At 42.9% G+C, this 16,575-nt stretch overlaps 2 protein-coding genes across 3 annotated transcripts; both read left to right on the top strand.

Annotated features, from left to right (window-relative positions):
- The first annotated feature begins 583 nt into the window (after positions 1-583).
- Positions 584-13,721, top strand: LOC124676552 (actin-related protein 9-like). 2 transcript variants are annotated; one of them, XM_047212593.1, is made up of 21 exons: positions 584-630; positions 794-866; positions 1,030-1,139; positions 1,240-1,299; positions 1,372-1,443; positions 2,524-2,626; positions 3,441-3,637; positions 6,636-6,756; positions 7,411-7,475; positions 8,314-8,403; positions 8,621-8,671; positions 9,686-9,817; positions 10,595-10,684; positions 10,881-10,951; positions 11,027-11,196; positions 11,261-11,304; positions 11,392-11,441; positions 11,775-11,820; positions 12,010-12,060; positions 12,884-13,049; positions 13,391-13,721. In XM_047212593.1, exons 1-20 carry the CDS (start codon positions 628-630, stop codon positions 13,025-13,027), a joined length of 1,743 nt encoding a protein of 580 aa, XP_047068549.1. In that variant the 5' UTR covers positions 584-627; the 3' UTR covers positions 13,028-13,049; positions 13,391-13,721. The 2 variants fall into 2 exon arrangements, with proteins under 2 accessions (XP_047068549.1, XP_047068550.1); XM_047212594.1 differs by having other exon boundaries at positions 13,420-13,721.
- A 199-nt stretch (positions 13,722-13,920) lies between these two features.
- On the top strand, positions 13,921-15,937 carry LOC124673287 (cytochrome P450 72A15-like). Its single transcript, XM_047209400.1, has 4 exons — positions 13,921-14,388; positions 14,478-14,728; positions 15,049-15,433; positions 15,509-15,937. Exons 1-4 carry the CDS (start codon positions 13,921-13,923, stop codon positions 15,935-15,937), a joined length of 1,533 nt encoding a protein of 510 aa, XP_047065356.1.
- The last annotated feature ends 638 nt before the right edge of the window (positions 15,938-16,575 follow it).

Here is a 16,575-nt window from a genome sequence, read left to right on the forward strand (position 1 = left end):
AAGGCTGGTGGATCTCTATGTACTAGTGGTGTTGATCGGTCTGGTCGTCATGGTGGCGGAAAGAGGGATGATACATCAGGACCTGAAGCTCCCTGGGTTGTCAGAGCTCATCCACAAAGGTATTGTCTTGCTGATGTGATCTATGGTTGAAGAGGCGGCCACTCAGTGCTCCGGTGCATGCGTGGCACCTCAGCTCTTTCTTCCTCTAGGCTGGCGTGCGAGGATCTTCGACTTCGACGCGGCGTCGCACGCCTGCCTTGCCCCAAGTGGCGTAGTCCTGGGCGACGAGATGGGTGGCCGTGTTTGGAGGTCTCAACACTTGATCGGTGGAGAAGGACCTGATTGCTTTTTAGATTTTCTTTCTAGGGTTCTGTTTGTAAAAGGCAAGGACTATGTTGTGTTATGTTGTTATCCAAGGGCCCTCTCTGTAATATGTATGCCCACTGTTAAAAAAAAAGTTTTCTTGCGAGGAGGCCAATCGGACCGTCTGAAAAGGAGATGATCGGACGGCGGGGAGCATAGCCCAAACCCGCTGCTCTGCTCCCGTCTCCACCTTCAACTCCGGCGCCCCGTTCCGCCGCCACCGCCGCCGCCGTTGCGGGCCTCCGGGCCGCAACCGCCGACCAGATGGTAAGCTCCTCCACCCCCTCTCACCGTCCCTCACTGGACCGCCCGAATCCGGCGAGTTCGATCTGTCTCGCGAACTAAACCCATCCCGAGAAACCCTAGCGTGTGGTGTGGCCGCTCTTGCTCACGCTTTGCTTTCCGTGACCCCCGCTTCCCCATGGCGCAGGATTACCTCAAGACGGTGGTGCCGTCGCAGCTAATGGCCGAGCGCGGCGCCAACCTCGTCGTCATCAACCCAGGTGCGCTCCCCCCGCCCCCTCCGCACTAATCGCTCGGCCCGTCTTCCCGTTGTGCATTTGTCTTCGCTGTTCCGTTCTGAAAATTCACGCTTGTTTGCCTCTTATTGGTGGTAATCTTCGAGCTATGGCCACTGCCAACTGATCCAGCATCTGTCCTCTGCAGGATCTACAAACGTGCGCATGGGGTTTGCGAGTCAGGACGTGCCGTTCAATGTGCCGCACTGCATTGCCCGGCACAAGAGCGATGCGGGAAAGCTGTCGGTGCGAGACCAGGTGATGCAGATACAGGCCTTGTTCTCCCCTGTTCTTGGCCCCGTAGTTGCGTTGGAATGTCTTAATTAGCTTCGGTATGTGACTGCTGTTTCTGTTTCAGAGGCTCAACTGCCGTGCTGGGTCAACGCACAACGCAGAGCGGGAGAAGGCATATGATATTGTAAAAATAAGCTTCTCATCATCTCTTTGTATTATGTTTGCCACTCGAGCTAATTTGGCGCGACTCGTGCAGATAGCTTCGCTACTGAAGATCCCATTTCTGACGGAAGTGTCGTCTTCAGAGAACCAACCCTTACCTCCTAAGGTACTATGTACTACCTCTGTTCTCAAGGAGTTGCTTGGTCTGTCTTATCTGGTTTCAGTGCTACACTTGAGCAGTGAAATAAGAATTACCTAAATTTACTGAAGAAACATTGGCCATATGCTCCATCTTGTTCTGGTTGCTAAAAATGGCACTTTTGGACCCAAATTATTATTTTTATCTTGTATATAGAATGGGGAAAAAAAACTTATCATGGAGTGGAGCCATTTCATTGATGCTGAGCTTCTGCTCTCGCCTCCTTTTGGTTCTTAGCGACGTAGAGTTTACAAAGCATTGGAACTTAATTAGCTTGAAAATGGGAATTTTAACACGAGAAAGCATTATTGAAGCTGATGTGAAATTTTCATTGCACTTATAGATGAGAAAATACTGCCCTGCTCATTATTCCCACCCAATTGTGCATACAGTCCCGATCACGAGAAACCGATATTTATCCAGTTCGCTCAGGAACATACAGCAGGTGGGAGGAATGGAACTTCGGGACTTATTTGCCCTAAAGCCTAACCTTAAGCTGTATTCCTAATCCTAGTAAGCTGAAGCCAGGGACAGAAGAATATAAAGTATCTTAGGCTTATTTGATAAGCCTGAGGCCATTTCCCCATGGAGAACGAAGGCAACAAAAATGCCGATGCTTATGGGGCATTGTGACTTATATCTGTCGTGTCGTTCTTATAACTTATAAGTTCAACAGGCTACTTGATAGGTAAACTTAGCATCTTGCAATGGTTGCTGTAGCTATTCGTGAAAATATGGGTATTTTGTCAAATGTCTGTATTGGAATGTTGTACAGTAAGGGTGTGACATAGATTTACATATGAATACTCTAAATTGTGTTAAAATGGAATCATCAGTTCATCCACCCTCTTCCGAACTATAGAAAGTTATCTATCAGAGTTTGAGAATTATTGTCATTTCTTGCAACCATAAACTACACCTTCTTGATGCGAGGATATATATATATTAGATGATTTCGTACCAATGTTCTTGGCACATATTTCTTTTTATGTACAAAGGTCACTTCATGCCCTCTGTGTGCTGATCTGGTTATATTCACCGCTTCAGATGGGACGTGTTGATGGTATTTCTTCACAGCAGAACAAAGATGATAACAAACTTAATTGGACAGATGTGTTGGACAGAAGTATCAAATCATCAACGTCGATCGGTACTTTTCTGATCTTTGGTACTTCTATTCTTTTTCAATTTTGGAGTCATCTGTTTGTTTTTTGACCTGGAAGTCATCTGTTGTTAATAAAAGTCAAAAGCATACTTATGTTTTGGAGATATGCTTGAATTTTATTTAGAAGGATGCTGTATTTTTTGCTACCTCTGACGTGTAACATCACTCCTCAATTAGTGGTGGCCTGTGTGATTAATGCGCATGGTTGTGGTTGATTTTGCACCACATTGTTATTTTTCAAGAGTTTGGTCAGCATATATATATTTCCACATTAACCTATTTGTGTAAAACAAGGACAAATCCTAAGTGAGTTGTTATATTTATGTGTGGCCTGTTTTATCTCCTATGTGGTGTTGGTGCTTTAGTGTGGACCTTTGGATGTTACATTGGGACACTATGAATGTCTTTTGTTGGAGCTAGCTAGTTCTGAAGTCTAGGGGACTGAAGTTCAGTTATGTTAGACACTTAGATGTTGCTTTGGTATGAGATCTACATATTTTTTGCTCCTATCTCTTCTTGCATGGCATGTGACTCACAACGAGATCTCATCAGTGACCACTTTTTGTTTAGTTGCTTTGCATAGATTTAATGGAATAATTGAAATTATATTTTTTTTGCGAATTGAAATTATATCATTGATCATTTTCTGGCTAGCTGTTCCTGTAATCAAAGCTACTTAGTTATGCTCAGTTTTTTGTGTTTTGAACAGTAGATTGAAAGAAAAGTTCTGCACCATTGTAAAATAGCTTATATTCACAGAACATCTTTTGATGTCGAAAATATTGATGACCTTGGCCAGAAAGTTCAGATGCTGATGAAGATCCTTTGCAAAGCACATCTGATGGTGGTAACAGGCCTAACTCTGAAGAAATCAAGTACAAGGAAATGATATTTGGAGAGGATGCTTTGAAAATCCCTCCTTCTGCGCCATACTGTTTGAGTCGCCCGATCAGGAGAGGCCATTTTAATATTTCTCAGAATTATCAGTTACATCAGGTATGCCTCTATATTACCGATTATCCTTTTCCTAAAAAAATCAGTTAGTCGTTGTAATGTTTCTCTTGGTATGTGTTAATGCTGCTCTTAAAATGGGAATGGGAAGTTCCATTTCAGTTCAACAGCTGAGGCTTTCAATTTTTACGTTGTTAGTTCTATAAATATTTAAGCTAAAAAATGTTTCTATTAATGCTGAGTAGGGTGTATGTATTGTTTTGGCTTCATAGTAACTATTTCTTGCAAAATTGTGTCCCGGGGATAAAAATGTGAATCAGAACTGTGCTAGGATTTTGGTGAACTCAGTTGCAAATCTTTATTGAAGTTTATAGAAACAGCAGGGTGGTAACCTGCTGCAATGTACTGAAGAAGGCTTTAACCCGATTCACTTCCATCTGAAACAATTAGCAGGAACAAGTTGAATTTTTTACCTATTTCCCGTCACGCCAATGTTTCAGCTGCCAAACCTAAACAAATCTTCATGAAAACATTTCTAGCTCCAGCTGTACATTGAAAGAGTTGAGTCTCTCAACTCCGTAGCTAGCTACTTATACTTCTCTGGTTGTTTCACACAACACACGGGATACACAGTGTTTGGCCTCGGACTGTTTCACACAGCCGAGCTTTTCTTCTCTCTGTATTCTCTTCTCAAAAGGAAACATGCTTACATTGCCTTAAATAGGCCACACACGCACCCACTAACTCCACTAATCTCTCCACTAACTCATGCATGACTTAAACGTCTCCTAGAATCACTCTAGGCAGCACAGGACCCGGTCACAGCTAGCTAACAGACTCCACACGCGCTGATTAAGCATCTACACCGAGTCTCACGGCAGCTCCTTGGCCTCAATACTGATCCATGCAAAACTGCTTCACACGGACTGCATCGTCAGCTTCACGCCGTACTTTGCCTCTCTTCGTGCATGGACTCCTATTTGAAACCATCAGCGACATGTAGCTGCAAACCTATACTGACACGACTCTACATGCAACTACAAAATAAATATGCAGATACATATATCAAGATTAGACCCAACAATCAACCCCTAATCTTGATATCTTTTCTTGACTTCTCTTCAAAGCAGCGCTGTTTCGTCATCGGCGTAGCCTTTAGCCAGCAAGGCTTTCTCTTCCTTCTTCTTTTCAGGACATTCCCAAGCAAAATGCCCAAATTCATCACAGTTATAGCACTGTACCTCACTCTTGTCCCGGCGGCCTCCAGCACGGCCACGACCGCGGCCACGTCCTCCGGACATGCCATGTCCCCTCGCCATGAGGAGTTTCTCTTCTCCACCTTCCTCCTCTTGTCCCTTGAGGAGTTCTTCATGTGCCTTCAGTGACCCAATGGCCTCCTCCATGGACATCTTGTTCACGTCACAGAACAGCCCAATGGATGAAGCGACGTTGATGTACTTCTTGGAGACGACTCGCAGCAGCTTCTTCACGACGTACTTCTCCTCCATCGGATCTCCAAGCTCGCGGATACGCCCCACGAGCGTCGTGAACTTCGCTGCAAAATCATCTACGGACTCTGCATAAGACATCTTGAGGCCATCAAATTCCGAGCGCAAGGATTGGATCCTCGCCTCCCGGACGCGCTCGACGCCGACATGCATGGAGCGCAGCGCCGCCCACACCTCCGCTGCGGTCTCCTTCTCCGCAACTCGCAGCAGCGTCTCATCGTCGATGCCTTGGGAGATGATGGTCATGGCCATCTCCTCCTTGCTCCCGGCAGCCTCCTCCTTGGACGAGCTGTCCGGATCAACGGCACTCCATGCGCCGTGTACTCGCAGGATGTACTTCATCCTCATGGCCCATGCCGCGAAGTTGGTCCTGGTCAGCAGCGGCAGCGACACCTTGCCGGCGGCCGCCGCCGTCGCCGCCGCCGCGCCGCCTACACCGGCCGTCACCATGGCTCCACTCGCCTCCGCTGCGCCACGCGGCATCGTCTTCGTCCGGCTCTGATACCAAATGAAAGAGTTGAGTCTCTCAACTCCGTAGCTAGCTACTTATACTTCTCTGGTTGTTTCACACAACACACGGGATACACAGTGTTTGGCCTCGGACTGTTTCACACAGCCGAGCTTTTCTTCTCTCTGTATTCTCTTCTCAAAAGGAAACATGCTTACATTGCCTTAAATAGGCCACACACGCACCCACTAACTCCACTAATCTCTCCACTAACTCATGGATGACTTAAACGTCTCCTAGAATCACTCTAGGCAGCACAGGACCCGGTCACAGCTAGCTAACAGACTCCACACGCGCTGATTAAGCAGCTACACCGAGTCTCACGGCAGCTCCTTGGCCTCAATACTGATCCATGCAAAACCGCTTCACACGGACTGCATCGTCAGCTTCACGCCGTACTTTGCCTCTCTTCGTGCATGGACTCCTATTTGAAACCATCAGCGACATGTAGCTGCAAACCTATACTGACACGACTCTACATGCAACTACAAAATAAATATGCAGATACATATATCAAGATTAGACCCAACATACATCTTGGTTAGTTTGACTGAACCTTATTTATATGAACTATGGAACATACCTTTCTGCTTTCCAGCTTATACTTCCTGCCTGTTCCTAGTTTTGCTGTTGCTGCACTGGTAAGTGGTAACACATAAAATTGAGCAGTTTATTCTGCCAACAAGGTAGCGGTCAAGTTTAAATATAAAGCCTTCTGGTTTAATAGTGCAGGGTATTTTTTTATTGCATGTGCTTCCTGCCAATGATAAACGAGGAAGAAAGGCTAAGAATTAGGTGCATGACTTGAAACCCTGGCTTTCCAATTTAGGAAAATTGAGTTCAAAACCACTAAGCTGGATTACTTACCTTCGTTGAATTTGATGGTATCTGGCTACAAAAGAGACGAGGCACATGATAACTCCGTGTTTTTGAACTTGTTATGAAACCTATGTGTGTCCACAGTATTTCTCCATCTATATAGCATCTTAACGGTGGATGATTTGAAAAAACAAATATTATGTTGCAGGTTTTAGAAGATTTACGCACTATTTGGAACTGGATGTTGATAGAGAAGTTGCATATCAACCCAAAGGATCGAAATCTATATTCTGTAATTCTTGTTCTCGCGGAGACATTTGACAACCGAGGTATTTCTCCTTTCATGTAAAACTATCTTGATGTGTAGCGGCATAGCGGGATGTCATGTTTGATGCTTTGTTTGTTTAGGTGAAGCTTATAGTGTCGATGTTTAATCCTTTCTTTCTTACCTCTTACCAACTCAAAATCTGTTCATTCAACATGAATTTATAATGCTACGAAGAACACACTTTCTAAGATGAGAAAAATCTACACCTGCATTCTTCCATGAAATACATGCTGTTATAGAATATAATTTAACATGCAGTTATAGAATAGGATTTAACAATCTCAATTATTTGGGCCTTTGACAAACTTGTGGACATGATGTAAATAGCACATGGTGTATTCATGTAGTGATGGTGCATTCTTTTCAGTCCCTGGTTTGGTCTGACAACCTTTGCTGATTGATATTTGGCTGATCTGTGGTGCTACTGTTGTATATTGATGTATCCATGATCCATTATTCCATTAGTGAGTAGCATCGAATTGATGAATCATCATTAGAAAATCATGAACACATAGTTCACAGATGTCTCTTACACTGTTTGCTTTATCTTTTTTCAACACTTTTTACAGTTCGACTGCAAAGTGCAGTCTCAACTGCATAAGGATGATTTTCTTGTTTTTAATTGCAAAAAATTAATATATTCCATCAATGTCAGAAATAAAAGAGATGCTGTCCATTGTACTTGGCGATTTGGGGTTTAGCTCAGCAGTTGTACACCAGGTTCGTCTTTGCTATCAATCATCTATCGTTTAGCATTTACTTCCTCTTACATTCTGACTGCAAGGTTTTTTCCTTCATTTGCAATTGCTAAGCAACTAATTGGATTATTCATCACAAAATGGGACATCTTGATATTTTTTGTAACTATACTTCCAAGGATGCTAGGATAATTTTCTCAACTGCGATATTATTGTACTAGGCTAACCACTAAATGTTTTACTCCTGCATGTCAAAATATAATTACGTCTGAGTTTTTTCCTAATCAAACTTTGTAAAGATCGGTCAAGTTTTCAGGGAAAAAATTCGACATAATACCAAATAAATATAATGTGAAAATATGTTTAATCATGGATCTGATGAAAGATGTACCTTTATTAGTAAGTACTCCCTCCCTTTCTTTATATAAGGCATATGGGGATTATGGAGGACATGAAACCAAGATAACAGTAGAGAGAAATGGTATGGTACGGCTTGACACTGCTTGGCGGTGCTAGCTATTCTGCATTAACACCAGGTCATGTTTTGTTAGCGGTTTGGTGCATAAAATCAGTACTGATTAACCTTTCATTCTAGTTGGTCGACATTAATATTATGCAGCGACAGCAGGGTTTTTTGTTCTTGTGCTTTAAATCTGGTATACTGTACACCTGGAGTTAGCCCATTTCTGGAGTTGCTAATGAGAAACTACAGCTCTATACCTTCATTTTGGTTAACAGTATCTACTTAGCAGACTCCTTGTGGAGACATAACCAAGCTTTTGTATCTAATGATTTACGAATTGAAACATGAAAAATATTGCACACCATTATTTACTCTACATATGCCAATTTTTTATTAGGAAGCTCTAGCTGCAGCATTTGGGAATGGTTTGTCGACAACTTGTGTGGTCAACATTGGTGCTCAAGTTACACAAGTAGTTTGTGTTGAGGTAATAACAATAGCAATTTATATTAATTTTGACCCGTATCCTGAATGTTGGGTACTCCCTCGATCTCTTTTAATTGACTCGGATTTAGTACAAAGTTGTACTAAATCCAAGTCAATTAAAAGGGATCGGAGGGAGTACCTTTCTTTAGTTTCCTAGAAAGCGCCACTTAGATTAGATAGCATCATATCAATGTATTGTCTTCCCTGAATCTTTGCAGGATGGAGTAGCTTTGCCCCATACAGCTTTGGCACTTCCATATGGTGGAGATGTATGTTCTAAAACTAAGTTTCTGACCTAGACAACATATTTCAGTTAGTTGGGTAATCCTGTTGTTCATGAGCATTCTATACGTATAATTTGTTGCATTGGAGAAGCTGTTGTTCTATTTTCACATACTGTTATCTATTGTATCATGCATCCAGTCCCTTTATTTTCCGTAAAAAGGTTCATCTCTTGCCACATTTTTCCCACTAGGAAAGATCAAAGATGCACCTTTTAGTTTCTTCATCTATCATCTTACAAATACGAGCAACAATCTATTCCTTCCAAATATTTTCTCGGTTGAAATTCTACTTTACTTTGGTTTCAAAAAACGGTGCCACTAGCACCGCAAAGGGGAACATCTGGCAAAGTATCATGCCATCAGTGAGCCCTCCATTAGGTTTGGAAACTGACTTTAGTGTTCTTACATTCTTCCTCTTTGGCTGTGCCCATGTGCATTACTCACGTCATGCAAGTTGATGGGCAAGGTAGCACCACAGCCTGACTACATGAGGACCAGCACTGCTACCTTCTGTTTGGACTCAACAGAGTAGCCTACACAAAACTCAACTGAACCGCGAGACTCAACCAGAACTCATTGGCACTCACCACGACAAATCGTTTATTGGGGGCTTGAATCCTTGGCGCCAAGGAGAGGAAGGCCGGAAGAGCGTGTGGATTTTGGGGGTTTTGGCTTTAACATAATAAATCTCTCAACCATTACAGCGACAGTATTTTCGTTGATTTATTTGGCCTTTGTGATGACATGATCTGTCAAAAGATGACTGAAATAGTACATTTGTGTAAATATCATTCATTGTGATGGCACCTGAGCTAGTTAACATGATTGCTGCCGTCTGTTATCAGATGATCTATATACAGAGGATCTTTATATAACTGCATGAGTTGCTTTTATGGCTTTTGAATGTCAATTGCTTGTGTTGTGCACCATTATTTCATAATGTACTGCACTTCTTTTTGCCAAACTTACCAAGTACAGGCTTTTCCTTTTATTTTGTAGGACATATCCAGATGCCTACTTTGGGTTCAACATCGTCATCGCACATGGCCAAGCTTTAAAACTGAACCCATGAAGAGGCCCATGGATATGTTAATGCTCAACAAGATAAAAGAGGCATATAGCCAAATAAGGGTAAGTGATTATTATAATCTTTACTAAATATTGAAAGCTCATGTGTGTAAAGGAATTCATTGTTGGACAGTCTGCTTGTGCTTCAGTGTGTGAGCTCTGTCCTATTTTCTCGAAGCATAGTAAACCGACCTTGGGGAAACATTTAGACATGGGGCTTAGGCAGAATGAATAATCTAAGATGACTTGATAGCATGGGGTTATAATTTGCTGATGACATAGGGCCGCATATCTCTTATTACTACTGTATATGTAAGTCGCTGAATCCTCTAGGAAGACAGATATCTGGTGTGGAGCTATCCTATTTGCTTAAGTGCTGCTCGTGTTGATCATTATTATTAGTTTTGTTACCTTAACATTGTCAGACCTTTCCCTTTCATTCTTTATCTGTACATCTTTCTTCAGTTCAGACTCATATTATGTTGTATGTTCACCTCTTAGTCATGAAATACAAGCATCTATGTATTAGCTATGACGTCATGAAATACAATCATTTTCTTGAGTACAGATACAAATTCATTGTAAACGTAGACTTCATACATTTACATAGTATGTACCACCACACTGTCACTGGGAATTGTTTGAATAAAATGGACAAAACTAGTATACACAGTAAGAACTGTGTCTTTTCAGTGAGGGACAGATGCTCGAAGCCATGACCCCAGTTGCATGAGTGCCTCTAGACCAGAACTTCAATTTTTTATTCTTACACTCGAATGATATTATTTTAGTTGAGGTAGAATTCTTCTGTTAAACTTATTGTGGTCCATTTTTTTCCAGAGTGGGAGTTTCGATGCTGTTGCTCATGTTCATTCATATGAGCATGAAAAATCTGTTGGGCAGCAGAAGACAAGGTTGTCAGCTCTCAGTGTAAGTTTTTCTAATGTGCATCTTCTCCATTTATCTGTTGTGGGCAGAGGGAAAAGAAAGCCATGCAAGGCTCATCCTGCCCCTCTCTCAATGTGTAAACTCTAGTAGTGGTGGATGAGTTGTAGTTGGAAAGTAATTCTACATTTTTCTAATAAATTGATGTATCTACGAATTCAATATTGTTGTGATAAAATAGGTTCCTCCTATGGGTCTTCTTTATCCTCGGCTTCTCATTCCAGAAGAGTACCCTCCTCCTCCTCGGCCTTGGTGAGACTTTTATCTCTGGCGACTGTGCCTTCTGATATGATGATTGCTCCAGACAAGATATGTGTATGTTTACAGGTTCCAAGATTGTGATGACATGCTGGAAGATACTTGGCAAACAAATGACGGTGTTTCTGGGAATGGTGGACTTGGTGCGTGGGACAATTATCAAATGCTTCCCACTAGATTAAAGAAATTTGATAATATTGGCCTCGTAGAAGCGATTGTCAGCAGTATTCTTTCAACAGGTAGTGTCTATCTTAGTATCTTGCTTACTCAGGAAGGGTTTTTTCTAACAACATCTTGCCATAGGACGTGTTGACCTCCAACGGAAGCTATTTTGTAGTATTCAGCTGGTAAAGTATCAGTGTTGTTTTTCTTATCAATACTGCTCTGTGATGCAATAATGGAATAGTTGAGAGCAGTGGTAATTTGCTTTACAGGTTGGTGGCGTAGCTTTAACAGCAGGCCTTGCACCAGTTCTTGAGCAAAGGTTAGTCGTTACCTTGTTCCGACATTGTTTAATGGAAGACTACTGGAATAATTGTTTGAAGGAATAGAAACGTGCCATCCTATGTAGCTAGTGCACAAGTGTGCCAAACAACTGTTCTGATTTGTATTTGCTAGTTTCTTATAAACTATCAACCGGTGTTTGTTGAAAGATCATCTTTTGTAAAATGAACTTCACGGTGCTGCTGCAACAACTATTGCTAACTAACATGGCCATGTTTTCTGGGGAAAATACCACATCGCTTGAAATTTGATCAACATAATGTCCTTGAAATCAACAGTATATTTATTGATCTGACTTTTTCTTTCTGATCAGGGTTCTTAATACTATTCCATCAAATCAACCAGTGGAGAGAGTTGTGGTATGTCTTCCTTCAAGGACTTGAATCTGTAAATTTTATAAATTGGAATACGAACTCCTTCAAAATATCATGCCTAGATGGAATACGTGAGGTTTATGCCTCAGTTTTACATTCAGTGTTGCAGCAAGTCTGTAACTTAGATTCAATGATTATTTTTCTTGGTTTTAACCTCTCATCTTACACTCGTAGGTGTTACAGTCAGGGAGAAATCCATTATTTATTCCATGGAAAGGTGGCGTGGTAAGTAGCATCTGTTTTCAATCTGGCTTAATATCTTGTGTGACACATTATGTAGTAGGAACATGTATTTCTTATTGCTCGCTATTGATAAGCCAGTAAATGTCATCAAGTAAATTTATCTCAAGGACTGCAGATACACACTGGTATCCTTATAAACTACTACCTCCCTTCCAAATGCATGTAGATACATCTGTATTTAGAGTTTTAGACACATTTATTTTGGAACGGAGGGAGCGTATCCATTGTTAGCTGATAAATAATTCCCCCCTCATCATTATAGGAAACAATCCATCATCACGAGCCAAAGTAAGAACTAAGTAATATAGGCAGTGGTGGGTTCACTTTCGCATAGACGCTATGTGATGTAGCCATCAGTGTCCGAACGAGACAATGTAACTGGACTACACATGTCTTTTAGGGAAAATAGAAAAACCAACAGGGAAATGAGAATATTGGAATTAGGCTGCTATGCCATATAGTATTGCTATCTTGCATTTGCATGTCAAGTGTAAATGGTTTCTAACATCATCCCAATGTTCGTGGAAATGTGAGTAGGATATTGTTTTTAATAATATTATTCCTCCGTTTCATAATTCCGCTAACATCATCCCACGACAAGAATTATGGAACAGAGGTTGTATCTTCTAATAACTTAATCGGCATTTGAATACTTCATGTTAGTGGTTCTTAATGTTAATTGTGCAGGCTTGCAAATGAGTGATGTATCTTGCTCCTTCCTTTATATCTACCCTTTCTTGCGCTCCTATATTTCAAATCCTTAAATTGTTTTCAAATCCTTAAATCGTACCCTATGTTCTGACAGATTTTGGGCGTGCTTGATATCAGTCGCGATGCTTGGATCCATAGAGAAGATTGGATAAAAAATGGTGTTCACGTTGGGAGTGGCAGAAAATACAAGGATTCCTATTTTCTTCAATCACAAATCATGTGTTACTACAACGCATAACACGTGCTCTTTCTCATTCTTGGTCAGTTCTCCAAATTATATTGTTGCATGTTCGTGTAGTTTAGTTTCAAGGTGTTAAATTTTAGATATGTATATTTGATGATTTTGCCCCTTTTTTCAATACGATGGTAAGTGAGGGTCTCAAAGGTGGACGAGTTTCTAATTTATGCTATGGTTATTGAAGGATCTGGTGATAGATCCTAGTGCTCAACAAGTCTAAACAGAAGTGCATCGAAAATACGAGATATGAACTGACCTGCTTTTTGTTCAGCAACTTGTAGTTTATAGTTGAAATGGGTCTCGTTCAAGCTATCTATATATATAGTACCAATTCCTAAGATGCAATTTTTTTGATATTTGTAGGTGGTCTGAATAACAATCTTGGAATGTAGTTTGTGCGCTGCAATTGTCGACGTAAACTTGAATACTTCATGAATGGGAACTTCGTCGTCGGCGAGCATATGAAGGTGACGTGGAAAAGATACCTGGATGATGAAGGCCAATCTTTGGTGTCTTCCCTTTCAGCCATGAGTTGTAAGAACGGATTAGCATCTTAGTAATGCTTTGTAAACACATTAGCATCTTAGTAATGCTCTGTAAACACATGTTAATCTGAAAAATAATCATTATCTATGCTCCGTAAGCACGCCCACGAGATGACAAAAGCTTATCCTTTTATCAAGTTAGACAGAAATGGCAAGCTGCCACATGCGTATGCACCCTCGCAATATCCCAATCCAACTTGTTCAAGAACACGCCAAAAATAAGTAACATGGTGGATGGGATGATGAGCGTCCATAGTTTGACCGGTGTGGGATCCCATTAATTCCTAGTATTTAACCTCACTCCTCGATGTAATTGGGCACAAAGACATTGTTGCAGTTGCTGCCACCATGAGCCCAGCCATGCTGCCATGGAGCTTCCTCATATTCACTCTCCTATGGCAAGCTGCCATGCTCCTGGACCGGCTGTGGCTGCGGCCACGGCGGCTCGAGAGGGCGCTGCGTGCCCAGGGCCTCCCTGGGAGACCCTACCGCCCCTTCACCAGCGACGCCCCTGTGAAAAACCAACAGTCACCAATGCCACTAGGCTGCCATGACATTGTTCCCTACGTCGTGCCTCTTCTCCACGGTGCAGGCAGGACGAGCGTCTCCTGGAATGGCCCCGTGCCAACGGTGACCATCGTGGATGCTCAGCTCACCAGGGAGGTGATGTTTGGCAAGTCGGGCCATTTCGAGAAGCTCCCACGGACCCGGGTGCTGTCCAGGCTTCTCACCAACGGCCTCCCGAGGCACGAGGGGGAGAAGTGGGTCAAGCACCGGAAGATCCTCGGCCGGGCATTCCATCTCGAGAAGCTCAAGGTAAGTATTACGTTTCTTTCATGAGCTTGTTACTACTCTTTTTGCTGCTATGTCTTTGTAGATTGTTCACTGAGAGGTTGAATTTCCAGCTCATGCTGCCGGCCTTCTCTTCCTCCTGCCAAGAGCTCCTGACCAGATGGACGGAATCCCTTGCTAGCAATTTGGAGGGCTGGTGCGAGGTCGACGTCTGCCCGGAGTTCCTGATCCTCGCCGCGGACACCATCTCGCGCACTGCATTCGGCAGCAGCTACCTTGAAGGGAGAAGGATCTTGGCGCTGCAGTCCGAGCAAGTTGACCGCATCAAGGCCAGCGGCAAGATGATCTTCATTCCCGGCTACATGTAAGTTACCACCACCAGCTAAAAATATACTACTGTATATAGTACCGGTTCAACTACCCTTTTTCCTCGAGCTGTGTTTATTTATCTCTACAATCGTTATTAATTCAACTTTTTTTCCAGTGGATAGTATATATGTGAAAGTACATTTTATGGTGGTTGCTTCTAATAATATAGACTTTCTGTTGTGAATGTTCATTTTTTCTATGTACTTGGTCAAAACTTAACAAGTTTCACTTTGACCAAAAAATAATACGCACCATACCTTGGCGTAGAGCGGGTATGCAGTTAGCATAGCTGATTCATCCGGAAATAATTTGCAGGTCCTTGCCTACAAAAAACAACAGAAGGATGCGTGAAATTAATAACGAGATCGAATCTGTCCTAGAAGGTATAATTGCAAAGAAAATGCACGCTATGCAAGAAGGGGAGAGCACCGAATGTGATTTGCTCAGCTTAATGCTGGAGCCAAACATGGGGAAAACCGATGGCAACGGACGATCCACCGCAGGAATGACCATTGAAGATGTGATGGAAGAATGCAAGATGTGCTATTTAGCATCGACAGAGACGCCACCAACACTGCTCGCATGGACAATGATCCTACTGAGTATGCACCCCGAGTGGCAGGAGCGTGCAAGGGAGGAGGTCCTTGGCCTATTCGGGAAGAACCGACCTGAGTACGCCGGCTTTAGCGGACTCAGAACCGTGAGTGCATATTGAGATTACATGTTTTTTTATGCAAGCACAGGTATTAAAAGTTTTTACCAATCTACGATGCAGGTAACTATGATTCTTTATGAGGTCCTCCGTTTGTACCCACCGGCGATCGCATTCCACCGGAAAACATACAATGAGACGGAACTCGGGGGCATCACGTACCCCGCTGGAGTGGTCATCGAGATGCCATTGCTTCTCATTCACCATGATCCAAACATCTGGGGAGCCGACGTGCACGAGTTTAGGCCGGATAGGTTTGCTGAGGGGATCTCCAAGGCATCCAACGATCCAAGTGCCTTCCTCCCATTTGGTTGGGGGCCACGGATCTGCATTGGTCAGAATTTTGTGCAGTTTGAGGCTAAGATGGCAGTGTGCATGATCCTTCAACACTTTGAGTTTGAGCTAGCGCCAACGTATACTCATGCACCGCACAACAAGAAAATATTACGTCCTATGCACGGTGCACAGATTAAGCTGAGGGCACTAGTTTGAGCAGGATAGCCCTTACACACGTCCTTAACTGCAGACTTTTACTTGTGCCTAGCTATGCAACGAGTTGTGGACAATAGGCTGAGCTGGAATTGGTAAATATTGTTGGATAATTAGGTACAATTTCTATGATTAATTCCAGAATATTAAGCATGACGACAGTAACTACTAACATGTGAAACTCGAACATACTAGATGCAGTGATCAGCATGAACAGTAGCAGAGCAAACAGTACAACATCCATCGCTAAACAGATCGAGATATGTCGCACGTACCGATCTGGTGGAGGTGGCAGTGAAGGTGTAACAGACGATGTTGCAGCAGTAACGTTGTTGATGACAACGTTGTTGATGACGGGGACGACGGGTCGTAGTAGACGGCGGTAGGCAGCACCGCCCGACTTGGACGGAAGGCGACCCGTGATGAAGAGCTTGAGCAGTCGCGCAGAGCGCTTCCCAAAAACCTAATTCGCCCTCTCCCGTACAGGATCGCAAGGACGAGCGGTTCCGGAGACCTGCTCTGCGGTAGCCGGGCAAGAGATTATATAGGCTCAGAAAACCCTAGGCAACGTGGGTCACGCCCACGTCGCACGAACGTTTTGAGTCGGTTACAGATAGCCCACGATCCGGGAGCGACCCGAA

This window comes from Lolium rigidum, chromosome 7 (assembly GCF_022539505.1).
Source record: "Lolium rigidum isolate FL_2022 chromosome 7, APGP_CSIRO_Lrig_0.1, whole genome shotgun sequence".
Lineage (NCBI taxonomy): Eukaryota > Viridiplantae > Streptophyta > Magnoliopsida > Poales > Poaceae > Lolium > Lolium rigidum.

Bases quoted from the DNA above. Each gene is read 5' to 3' on its own strand.
- LOC124673287 (XM_047209400.1), top strand. From the start codon at position 13,921: ATGAGCCCAGCCATGCTGCCATGGAGCTTCCTCATATTCACTCTCCTA. The intron at 14,389-14,477 runs GTAAGTATTACG...TTGAATTTCCAG, and splicing joins TCCATCTCGAGAAGCTCAAG to CTCATGCTGCCGGCCTTCTC. The intron at 14,729-15,048 runs GTAAGTTACCAC...AATAATTTGCAG, and splicing joins ATCTTCATTCCCGGCTACAT to GTCCTTGCCTACAAAAAACA.
- LOC124676552 (XM_047212593.1), top strand. The intron at 867-1,029 runs GTGCGCTCCCCC...TGTCCTCTGCAG, and splicing joins CCTCGTCGTCATCAACCCAG to GATCTACAAACGTGCGCATG. The intron at 12,061-12,883 runs GTAAGTAGCATC...ATGTTCTGACAG, and splicing joins TTCCATGGAAAGGTGGCGTG to ATTTTGGGCGTGCTTGATAT.